The sequence below is a fragment of the Cucurbita moschata genome, unplaced genomic scaffold, assembly GCF_002738365.1.
Source record: "Cucurbita moschata cultivar Rifu unplaced genomic scaffold, Cmos_1.0 Cmo_Scf00008, whole genome shotgun sequence".
Taxonomy (NCBI): domain Eukaryota; kingdom Viridiplantae; phylum Streptophyta; class Magnoliopsida; order Cucurbitales; family Cucurbitaceae; genus Cucurbita; species Cucurbita moschata.
In genome coordinates this window covers 2715292-2727393 of record NW_019268524.1, presented here as the reverse complement: position 1 = coordinate 2727393, position 12102 = coordinate 2715292, and the positions used below count along the sequence as shown (strand labels likewise).

General features: G+C 36.6%; 3 protein-coding genes and 1 non-coding gene across 5 annotated transcripts; 1 reads left to right on the top strand and 3 right to left on the bottom strand.

The window, feature by feature from the left end:
- Positions 1 to 260: 260 nt before the first annotated feature.
- On the bottom strand, positions 261 to 4480 carry LOC111445944 (protein PHOX1-like). 2 transcript variants are annotated; one of them, XM_023084504.1, is made up of 5 exons: positions 3372 to 4480; positions 3138 to 3173; positions 1736 to 3074; positions 1398 to 1650; positions 261 to 456 (listed from the first exon to the last, which is right to left on the bottom strand). In XM_023084504.1, the coding sequence occupies exons 1-4, from the start codon at positions 4017 to 4019 to the stop codon at positions 1496 to 1498; spliced, it is 2178 nt and encodes a 725-aa protein (XP_022940272.1). In that variant the 5' UTR covers positions 4020 to 4480; the 3' UTR covers positions 261 to 456; positions 1398 to 1495. The 2 variants fall into 2 exon arrangements, with proteins under 2 accessions (XP_022940272.1, XP_022940270.1); XM_023084502.1 differs by having other exon boundaries at positions 1736 to 3173.
- A 550-nt stretch (positions 4481 to 5030) lies between these two features.
- Positions 5031 to 5102, bottom strand: TRNAG-UCC. The gene has a single exon. It is a non-coding gene; the product is annotated as a tRNA-Gly (tRNA).
- Positions 5103 to 5614: 512 nt separating this feature from the next.
- On the top strand, positions 5615 to 7600 carry LOC111445862 (V-type proton ATPase subunit c''2). Its single transcript, XM_023084382.1, has 4 exons — positions 5615 to 5850; positions 5993 to 6070; positions 6487 to 6657; positions 7095 to 7600. Exons 1-4 carry the CDS (start codon positions 5723 to 5725, stop codon positions 7264 to 7266), a joined length of 549 nt encoding a protein of 182 aa, XP_022940150.1. The 5' UTR covers positions 5615 to 5722; the 3' UTR covers positions 7267 to 7600.
- A 507-nt stretch (positions 7601 to 8107) lies between these two features.
- Positions 8108 to 10666, bottom strand: LOC111445882. Its single transcript, XM_023084409.1, has 7 exons — positions 10387 to 10666; positions 9242 to 9284; positions 9064 to 9156; positions 8906 to 8968; positions 8723 to 8818; positions 8518 to 8595; positions 8108 to 8382 (listed from the first exon to the last, which is right to left on the bottom strand). Exons 1-7 carry the CDS (start codon positions 10539 to 10541, stop codon positions 8296 to 8298), a joined length of 615 nt encoding a protein of 204 aa, XP_022940177.1. The 5' UTR covers positions 10542 to 10666; the 3' UTR covers positions 8108 to 8295.
- Positions 10667 to 12102: the final 1436 nt, after the last annotated feature.

Below are 12102 nucleotides of genomic sequence, written 5' to 3'. Positions count from 1 at the left end.
GCCAACGACTATGACACGTGTTTGATTCTGCTATTTTTGACAAATATTGAGTGTGGGGCCCACTAAATTAAAAAAATTTCTTTCGAGAAAATGAAGGCTTAAATTTTTAAAAGAAACTATACATCTTTTTAAAGAAAATATTAAGGATTTTTATGCCAATAGTAAATATATTTTTTTTAAGGCAAAAATATAAATTTTAAAGATATTTTATTTTTATTAATTTAGCCCAAATATCAATATTAAAAACACATAATTTGGTGTTGCTTTTATAATTCATTCCAAAACAATCTGCTTTTCAAATTTCACAAACAGATTCTGTTTATTCAACATCGTTAAAGAATGAATTAATTATAGAATTGCCTCCTCTGCCCTAAATAACCATTGTTGTTGGATCGCCAATCTTGTCTTGAATGAAGAATATTACTATGAGAACAACCAAACCACGACTTGAAACATCTGCAACCACACAAAGAACACAACATCACTAACTTCTATCAATAATAATCCATGCAATGTTTTACACATTTGGCAGATAAAGATATGAAACATGTAACAGGCATGCTAAGTTCATCGCAAGAAATTGTATCGAATCCGGGACTGAAAACCAGACATGTATACTGAAAGTTGCAAGGATCGAGTTTCGGAGAAGCCAAGATTGCGTCTCCAAGATGGGATATAAATCAACCAGATTATGAGAGCTCTGCCCTGACGGAGGCCAAGAATGGAAGTTGCTGCTAGGATTATGCATTCATAGAAGTAATAAGTTTAAGTTCATGGGAATGTAGTTGATCTCAAAATTTTCCCATTTGGTAACAATTTCGGGGTTTCCCTCAATGTTTTTAAAAAGCATCTACTAGGAAGAGGCTTCCTCGTTGGCACGCCCAGTGTCCGGCTCTGATACCATTTGTAACAGCCCAAACCTACCACCATAAAATATTTGTCCTTTTTAAGCTTTCTTTAAGATTTTAAAACGCGTCCGAGAGAGGTTTCTACACTCGTATAATAAGGAATGCGGGGGGACCGAACGACCGGTGTCTAGCTCTAATACCATTTGTAACCGCCTAAGCCCACCACTAGAGATATTGTCCTCTTTGGTCTTTTCCTTTCGGGTTTCCTCCCAAGGTTTTTAAAACGCATCTCCAACCAAAGTTTTTAAAACGTTTTGCGAGGGAGAGTTTTCTACACCCTTATAAAGAATTCTTCGTTTCCCTCTCCAACCGAGGTGGGATCTCACACATGGATTATTGTTCAACATCTGTCGAATCAAACTAGAAGTTCTAAGTATTCTTTGCTAAAAGCGAGGTGAGCATGCTATCAGGGTTAACTCACAGTTGAAAACAAATGGAATATGGAAAGCTTGTAAATGAGATAATCAAGAACAGTAGAGGCTCTTTTACCTTCTGTCCGTGGGAAGAAAAACACCAGAAAATTGAAGCAATCAAAGCTGAAATATTACTTGAATGCCTCAAAACATCTCCCATCAACAACAAAACACTCAAAAATGCTCCAAAGTGAAGTGAAGTTTCGGAACCCGACGTCGAAACAAAGGCTCGAGGCGAAAAGATGGAACACCAAACTGCCACCTTTTAGCATCATACATTTCATTCCATGCCTGTACGATCTCGTCGATTTTGAAACCGAAACCGAAACCTGCAAGCTCAAAACAATAAAATGCTCTATTAACAACACAAAAGGATTATGAACAAAGATTAAAGGAGGTCTGCTTGTACTTTACCTTCCTGTGCAGTTTCATTGGAACAATGATTCTTTATCATAACTGCAATATCAGTTTGGGAGGCACCGGCGAGGTCGAACTTATCGACCGACACCTCCAAGCATTCCTCCCAGGTTGGTAGCTCAAGTTTATATTCCACAACAGAGCGCTCATACAGTATGGTGCCCCATAAAAGATATATCTGTGATCTCATGTTTGAAGCCAATTCTGCAGCTTCATCAGCAGGTATCTCACTATACAGTCTTTCCAATCCCATCTTTCCCAACTCAGATTTGTATTTTTCACTTTTGGAGAGTCCATTCAAGCGCTGCTCCTCCATTTCTTCCCACATCATCATGCCCTTCTCCATGCTGTCTTCTGCCTTGTTATAAAGCTGCAAGACCTCCGAGGAAAAGCTCGACTCTAAATCAATTTTGCTTCTGCTCGCCATTGCATAATACCAGCAAAGCTTAGCTTGCTCAAACTGCTGCTGCCCAAGTGCAAGGAAGCTTTCATAGAAGTCAGGCTTTACATTTAGAGCTTCTTCGTATCGAATTTCGGCCTTCTTGTATTCTTTTTCTGCCCACTCATATGCATCCTTAATCCTAAGAAGTAAAACTTCTCTTGAACCGTCTTCTGGGAAGAACAGCTGCTTCCTTGCTCTGGACATGTGAATATTCCCCCAGTTGAACAATGCCAGAGCTGCCATTTCTTGAAACTTGTCAGCTGCAATGTCGAAAAGTTCTTGAGCATTCTCGCCGGTTACAGTGTCCTCCATTGCTTCTGAATACAGTTTCATTCCAAGCTCATGAAGATCCAAGTAAGAATCAGAATCAACTCCGACTTGGTTCTTGAACAATCGTGCAAACTGGATTATCCAGTCCTCGACTGTAGTTGTTCTTTTATCAAGCTCTGGGAGCGCCTCCTGGTTTTCGGTTTCCTTGTAGATTGGTTCCTGATCAGGACTGACCTCTGTGATGTACAGTCTAAGAGAACCCTGTAAGTGACTAGATGCTTCAACTGCCCTTAACTCTTTAGTCGTAGTGATTGTAATCAAATCACCCTCCTGATCTCTGTACTTCACAAGAACACCCCTTAAGCTGTGAAATCTGTCTCGAACTATCTTGCTCACCAATTTAATGCTGCAATTTGTAGGTAATTCCGCCCATCTTATGTCTTCTCCAAATACTAGCTTCACCGTCTTCGAGACTGGCTTTTCCTTGGCCGGTTCGACGAACAGTTTATCTTCCTCAACCGTTGTAACTTCCTTATCTTCAACCTGATCAACCTGAGGCACCTGATTAACCTGATCAACCTGAGGCACCTGATTAACCTGAGGCACCTGAGGCACCTGAGGCACCTGATTAACCTGAGGCACCTGAGTCACCTGAGTCACCTGAGGCACCTGAGGCACCTGATTAACCTGAGGCACCTGAGTCACCTGATGCACCTGAGGCACCTGATTAACCTGAGGCACTTGAGTCACCTGATGCACCTGATCAACCTGAGGCACCTGATGCACCTGATCAACCTGAGGCACCTGATGCACCTGATTAACCTGAGGCACTTGAGTCACCGGATGCACCTGATCAACCTGAGGCACCTGATGCACCTGATTAACCTGAGGCACTTGAGTCACCGGATGCACCTGATCAACCTGAGGCACCTGATCAACCTTCTCCTCGACTTTCTTATTCTTCTTCTTCCTTAGTTTCTCCTTGACAATCTTACGAAAACGTGCTGCAGGAGGCAGCTTTAGAGTTGTTAAACCGAGTTCTTTCTCGTCGATATTGACACCCTTTTCTCTCATTGTGTTCTTGACACTATCCAAAATCTCCAACGCAGAGAGATTATTAGTCTCCAAGCTCAAAACAGTACTCAGGTCTTTCAATGCCAAATCGAACCAATTCAATGCCTCGTAACATCTCGCTCTCTTCAGCAGCGCCTTGGTGTACCTCGGATGAGCCTCCAACGCCAAATTGCACTCGTTAATCGCTTGTGGATACCCGCCCATCCCTAATTGCATATAACAGGAAGCCATGTTGCTATGGAGATGAGCGACATCAATGTGATTCCTCGGCAGAAGCTTTAAAGCTTTCTCGTATTTCAACAAGGCGCCTTCGTGATCTCGCTTCTGGAATAGCCGCTTGCCTTCCTCCTTGAGTTCTTGGGACATGTTAATGAAGATGGCCGTATCTTCATCAAACGCTTTCAAGTTCCGATCGGAAGGCCGGGGAGGCTTAGGATTAGCATTTCCAGGCTTATCCCCGACATTTTCCTTCTTCTTTCCCGTTGGCTTCCCCATTGAAATCACTCACAAATCAAAACCGTTCTCCTCCTCCTTTCTTTCTCTGTTTCTTATCGTTGAAATTTCAAATTCGCGTAATACAAAATATAAATCAAGAGATTATAAACCACAGAAAGCCAGAGAAAAACAAGAATTAACGCTCAAGTAAAAAAAAAACGGAAATCTCAACACGTTTCAAAACGTCATTTACGAGATTCGCAAGAAATGAAAGGAAGATCCTCGAGTGTTCTTCTATCTGGCTTCCTCTTCAATGGCTCCAGACCTGAAAATCCAGATTCAAAATCGAAACAAATTGGAATCGAAGCGTGAAGAAACGTAGTCCAATCGGAATCACATTTTGAGATGAGAATTTCAGGAACAGGAGGAGGAGGAGGAGGAAGAAGCCAGATGAAAATGGAGAAGAAAGGAGAAATGAGAAATGGGTATCTTTCTAGGGCTTCGAAAACGGGGAAAGATGGTCATTCATAGGCTCTCCGTCAATGCCAATTACCGCGCGTTTCGGAACTTTCCTTCTTTGTATAGACAAAATCACATTTACGCGCCAAAAACACGCGCGAACATATAGCCGTTGACCGCTCCAAACAACCTGGGAACTTCAAATATCAATTAATTAAAATGTAAAATGTGTAAAAAATTATTTTTTTAAAATTGGGTTAAATAACATTTCTTTATTTCTAAAAATTTATAACATACTAATTTTATATTTACAAATTTGTAGTATTTTAATTTATACTATAAAAATTACATTAGCTACAAACAAATTTGGTCCCTAATTAAATTGGTGATCTACATCATAAATTTTTATTTTTTTAAGTACAAAAAAATAACATTAAATTATAAATTTAGTATAGTGTTTATTTAAAATATCTTTAAACTAAAAAAATATTTAATTATTTTTAATAAAATAAGTATTTTATTTACTTAAAATTATATTCAATTGAGCAAGTATTAAAAAAAAGCATGATTTAAAAAGTTAGGGTAAATTTGAAAAAAAAAATATAAGGATTATGCGTTTGCCGGGAGTCGAACCCGGGTCTATTGCTTGGAAGGCAATTATCCTAACCGTTGGACTACAAACGGTTGATGGTAAGGTGGAGCATTTATTTAATATAAAATCTATTCTTTTATTTTAATCAATTTTGTAGATTGGCGATGGCCATTTTAGTATTTTTTGCTATTTGTTTATTATTTATACGAAAATGACCATTAAAAGAGTAATATTACTCATATATTAGAAGCTAATTTCTCGTTGTAGTTCTCTTTTAAAACTACTATTTTATTTTTGTTAAGTAAATTTTAAAACTTTCTTTAAATATAAATTTCTTATTAGAAATTAACCATTTAAATAAAATAAACATTTATTTATATAGTTGAATTTTGCAATTTATTTTTGAAGTATTTATATTAAATATAATCCTTAATATTTTATAGAAGTTTAAAAAATTATTTTAATAAAAAAAAATGTTAGAATATTAGAGGAAAAGTAGTTACTTTTAAAATGTTTATGCAAGCCCAAAATAAAGTAGTTAATTAATTAATTAATTAATTATAATTTAATCTTAAAAAATAAAAATGAACCCGAATATAAACTCAAGGAATCACGTCCAGCAGTGCTGGGGGAATCATTCATCAAGAATAAAAAAGACAACGACGATTCAGAACAATTCCCTTCCCACATTCACCAGAAACAACGATCCACAATGTCCTACTCGAATATGGCGGGAGATCTACGCTCTTGGTCACACGCGCTCGTCAGAATCTCTCCCTACACCTTCTCCGCCGTCGGCATTGCCATAGCCATCGGCGTCTCCGTCCTCGGAGCTGCCTGGTATTCCATTTTATCCTTCTTCAAGCTCAGTTTTCGTTTTATTTTCCATGCTAGGGTTACTCTTTGTCGAGCTCTGATCGGAGCTCTATCTTTCATTGTTGCGGCGCTTTCTTTCTCTAATTGCGGATTGCCGTTATCTCAGGGGGATCTACATAACCGGAAGCAGTTTGATCGGTGCTGCAATTAAAGCTCCGCGTATTACCTCGAAGAATCTAATTAGGTAAGAGGTCCTGTTTGGATTCTTCTGAACTCGATTTAACATTTCCTTGGATGTCTGTAGTCTGTCGAGTTAGAGTATGCATTAATTTCTCAGTATTCCTCTTCAGTCTTCATAGAGTTGTTTTTTTGGCTTGGTTGGGGAAGATCGAACTGTAATTACGGCGAGGTTTTCAATTGATTCGTGGTGACCGATTGATCAATTGTTGTTTAAGCTTAGTCATAGAAAGTATTAGGAGATTGTTCTGTCTAGGCTGTAGAATTTGGATATAATTCAGACCTCTTCTACTTTTCTATCTGTGCAGTATATTAAATTTCTTCAGCATCCATAGTATCAGTATTAACGTTTGGTTAACAAGAATCTGGTGATTACCTTGAAATCTGGACTGTTTTTATGAATGATTCTTTATTTTATTTCAGCGTAATTTTCTGTGAAGCCGTGGCCATATATGGTGTCATTGTGGCCATCATCCTACAGACAAAACTGGACAGTGTTCCAGCATCCAAAATTTATGCTCCTGAGTCCCTAAGAGCAGGATATTCAATTTTTGCCTCTGGAATTATTGTGGGCTTCGCCAACCTGGTTTGCGGGTTTGTGCCCTTACAAATTTTAGTTCTAAATATTGAGATTCATAGTCTATTTGTTCTTGAACATTACAAATTTAGTTCTAAATATTCAGATTCATAAACAAGTGTCACAAGTGTCTGACAGATCATGATTTTTAAAAAACGTCTAGTAAATTCTTAAAATATAAATTTTATGTTTAATAGGTTCTTGAATTTCCAATTTTGCATTTAACAGGTTATTGATTTATTCAATAATGGAAAGTTTTGAATTCTTTTAGACATAAAATTCAAAATTTTATATCATTAACTAGTTTTTGTTGAACATATCAATTACCTATAAGACCTAAAATTGAAAGTTCAAGACCCATTAAAGATACTTTTTAGGCTCTCATGACCTCTTTTATAGAACGAAAAACGTACGAACTGAAATTTTAATCGGAAGATATCTTTTTTTGGTATAGGTTATGCGTAGGGGTTATTGGAAGCAGTTGTGCATTGTCTGATGCCCAAAACTCATCCCTTTTTGTAAAGATTCTTGTGATCGAGATCTTTGGAAGCGCACTCGGGCTATTTGGTGTAATTGTAGGAATAATCATGTCTGCTCAAGCTACATGGCCTACAAAGGCAGTTTAATTCTAGTACTTGGTTGGTTCTGAGCTTGAGGATTTGTGGTTCACTTTCTCGAGTGCTAAGCTATTTTTTGATTCCCAATTGACTGTATATGTAAAAGCTTGGCTGTGATAAACCAGGTAAGAACTTCACAAGTGCTTGGTGTCATTTTTTTGGTCTCTAGGTTGCCATATGATATGATGGCATTGGCATTCTTGTATATCTAAGGCAGTGGAAATTTGAACTGCTGGAATAATGTCGAATATATTTGGTGATGGCTCCACCAAATGAAGCTCTATTTCCTTTACATAAGAATGTCACTGTGTGTGATGGTGTATTTTTTTGTTGCAAAACAACATTTTTGCTCACGTTATGGTAATACAACCCGTTTATTTTTATTTTTATAAGGTTAAATTTCAAGTTTAGTATTTAACATTTCAAGTTTAGTGTGTATATTTGATTTTTAAACTTTAGAAGTGCCAAAAAGTGCTCCATAGGTTATTCAATTTTCAAATTTATGCCCAAAATTTCAATGGTGTCCACTAGATTCTCGACCTATTTGATACAATTCACAAACTTAATAAACATAAAATTGAAAATCTAAAGTTCAGAATTCCTTAGACATAGAATTAAGTTTTATATAAACATTTCAATTTACCGGTTTGTTTTGTATTCAGTCATATTTGCTTATGGGAGTGTTAAAAAATCGACCAACTCAATTTAACACAAGAACATCCTAACCACATGCACTCGAACATACACACAAAGGGAGAGAGAGACTGTCAAAGGTATAAACTTAAAAAACTCGACCAACCGAACTTAGCACAAGAACATCCTAATCACATGCACTCGACGGAGGGAGAGAGACCGTCAAAGGTAGAAGCAGTAGAACGAAACCATGTAAATAATATATACAAATTCTAAGTTCTATGATCTTACAAAGGTTCAAATTATAATACAGACCTATGATATACATTTCAAATATACAAATTGAACAACATTATGCTAAATTTACTAACCAGTCACCCAATTTGAGCGAAGCCATCCTTTTCCTTAGTAGGCTAAGCCTCCACTAAATGCATCTCCATCGTTAAGCACACTTTCTGTAAGCCAATACCCATCCCACGAGCCGCCAACCCTCTGCCAATAATCATCCAAGTTTTAGAAATTATCAATCTAATGATAATATGAATTCCATTAGCATAAAGTATAGTGATATAACATTCTGAGCAGACTACTAACGATCACAACCAATTCAAAATGACATAGCCTAACCTGAACCATAGTGAATTGAAATATTTCTTCTTCCTTCGGGCGACAACCTCGTATCCATACCCGCTGCTTGAATCGATTCTGTTTCGGAGTTTGTAAATCCACAAGATATTATTTTACAGTACATAAATTTACTGGCAAAGGAAGTACTCAAAAGTTAGCTACTAGACATAGGAGTCAATCAAGCTCAATATGGAGGCTGTTTTACCTCCTCTACAATCAAACTGCTCAAGATCTTTCTCTCTTTATGGCCGAGCAAGACACGATACGCCGAATGGTGGAATACCCGTCTGAATCTTTCAAACTGCACTGTCAGAAAATGCATCAAATCAAGAAAAGAATGAGCAGATACAGTATTGCTCATATAAATTGTTGAAGTTTCACACTATACCTGTCCCAAATCGAAGAAGGGACCGAAATATGTCGACCTTTGAAGAGGATCGAACCCAGCAAACTGTCGTTTATTGAGAGATGTTTAGTTTATAGGCCACTGTGTCATTACACAAACATGAATATGAAGACATGAAGAGCCTTCACAGTGCACACTACCTGGTACATGACCTCAATTCCATAATCTTGATGGGGTCGATCATTGTACCTCAGTGCATCTAGCTGGCGTTGAATAGCTTCCTCTGCAGTGAACTATATATAGGAAGTTTCAAGATAAAGATATTGACAGAGAAACAATTACAATATCTAGTACTAACTTGCATAGGTGAACAGTTACATGTAAACTTGGACCTAGAGGATTCTTCTTGTGTGCTTGATGCCTGCCAAAGAGAATAAAATATTTAGGGTGATCAAGTAACAGAAATTTGAAAACAATAACATGAAATAGTATATTAAAAACTTGTCTACCAAACAAATGTTTCGGTAATAGAATCTATGAGATCCCACATCGATTGGAGAGGAGAATGAAACATTCTTTATAAGGGTGTGGAGGGTATGGAAACCTCTCCCTAGCAGACGTATTTTAAAAACTTTGACAAGAAGCCCGAAAGGGAAAGCCCAAGTAGGACAATATCTGTTAGCGGGAAGCTTGGGCTTTACAATTGGTGTCAGAGCCAAAGACTGGGTGATGTGTCAACGAGGAGGCGGAACCCCTAAGGGGGGTGGACATGAGGTGCCAGCCAGGACGCAGGGCCCTGAATGGATGAATTGGGGGTCCCACATCGATTGGAGATGGGAACGAGTGCCAGCAAGGCACTGAGCCTTGAAGGGGTGTGAGTTTCGAGATCCCACATTGGTTGGGGAGGAGAACGAAACATGTTTTTATGAGAGTGTGGAAACCTCTCTCTAACAAACGCCTTTTAAAAAACCTGAGAGAAAATCCGAAAAGGAAAGCTCAAAGAGGACAATATCTGTTTAGCGGTGGGCTTAAGCTGTGATAGATAGAGTCATCCCAAACCTACCAAAGTCGCACATAGTTTCATGAAACTGTTTGGCTGTGAGAATGAAAGGATAAAATAAAGCAGGAATATGAATTCCAACACCGCCAAACTCATCGACAACCTAATGGATAAGGAATTTGATTCCTAAGCAAACATTTGTTCTTAGAAACTTCAACATCAGCGAACAATACAGAAATAAGGAATTTTCCACAATAGCCCAAAGAGAGCCTTATGGAAACCAAACATTCAATTTGTCGAACTCAATAATTTCAAGGTCATTAGAAACACAGTCGCGTCATATTTCTGGATAAAAACACGAAGTTAATTGAAAATCTTAAATACATCGATTCATAATTGAACATGAACAAAATCATTTCCCATTCCTCTAGAATCAAATCTAATCTCGATTAATTCTACGCAAAAACTCGGAAACAAAAAGCGAATCAGCGAAAATCGGAATTCTCGAAGTTTGTGTGCGTACCAATCGGCAGGAAGAAAATCAGGAACTTCGGCAGAAGCTCTGAAGCGAGAATTCATGGAAACGATCACATGTTTATTAACAGATCTCATGAATTTGCGCTTCGAAATCAAGGACATGGATGTAGGAGCCGCCGATAAGGACGAACAACATGACATCCTCTTTCGCCGGAGAAGATAATTTCCCTTCCCTTCCTTTCCTTCTTCTCCTTCGTCTCTGATGAAATCGATAGCTGATGATAGATTGGCGTTTGGGAGGTGAGGCGCCGATTTTGATTTGTTTTTTTATTTTTATTAAATTAAAATATTAATCTTTTAATTTGGTCCAAATTATTATAATAAATATAAAATTGCTGGATTGCGAAATGTTTTTGGCGTCCTGCGTATCTTATCCATTTTATTTTATTTTTTAATTCTACTTTTATTGAAATATCATTTATCTACTAATTTATTATTGGATTATCTTTCTTTAAATACATACCATTTATTCGGATTTAATGTACAAAGGTTAGAATTTATACTCATTATAATCGTTATTATATATGTATATTTTTTAATAAATTAATATAAATATCTCTAAAATTTATATTTTATTTCAATAGTACTTTTAAACTTTAAATCGTTTATTATTATTTTTTTTTTATGAAAAACATTAGTAGTTTATTTTTAAAAAAATACCCTCAAATATTTAAGTGTATTGAAAATAATACGTTTAAGAATATAAATATTAAAGAATTTTATTAATACATTTTGACTTTTTTTTTACCATTTTAAAAAATACCTTAGGTAAGTACCATGTTTAAAAAAGAACGGTAAATTTCTAAAAATAACATTAAGTTTAAAAAAATAATAAAAACTTTACCCTCTATAGTTTATCTTCCTCTTCAATTTTTTAAATATTTTTTTAAGTTTAAAAGTATTAATATATTTTTTAAAAAGTTCATAAATATTTAAAAAACGTGATATTATGTTTTTACACTAATAATATTTTTGAAATATTTCGAAGATTTAAAGATATTAATAAAACATTTGTAATGGTATTTTAAAAACATTATTTTAAAAGATATTTCTAAACAATTTTAAAAATTAACGATTTTCATAGAAAATAAAAAGAGTTTTTTTTTTATAAAAAATTCATATATTTAAAAGTTATATAGCAAAGTTTAGATATATATATATATATATATATTTGTTAATTTAATCATCATTTTTTTCTTTTGTTGAATTATTCAACTCGCAAAACGGCTGACGAATGGAGTAGTTGACTCGATCATTTACTCGTCTGAGTCTCCTACTCGTATGGATACGTTCTATGATATATCCAAAGAAAGAGTGGCGGGCTCTGATTGATAGGAAACCTGCCCTTGATTGGCTCCATTCCTTTGTGTCAAGGAATTACGTGGAGTCCGCCATGGAAAGCTATTCCTTCTAAGAAAGCTGATGGCAGAGGAACCAAACTGTCTCACGACGTTCTAAACCCAACTCACGTACCACTTGAATCGGCGAACAACCGAATCCTTGGGATTCTTCAACTCCAGGATGTAATGAGTCGACATTGAGGTGCCAAATGACTCCGTCGATAAGAGCTCTTGGGAGTCATCAGCATGTTATCCCTGACGTACCTTTTGATCCGTTGAGCGAGAGCCCTTTCACACGGAACTCCCGAATCACTATGGCCGACTTTCGTCTCTGTTCGACCAGTCGGTCTCACAACCAGACA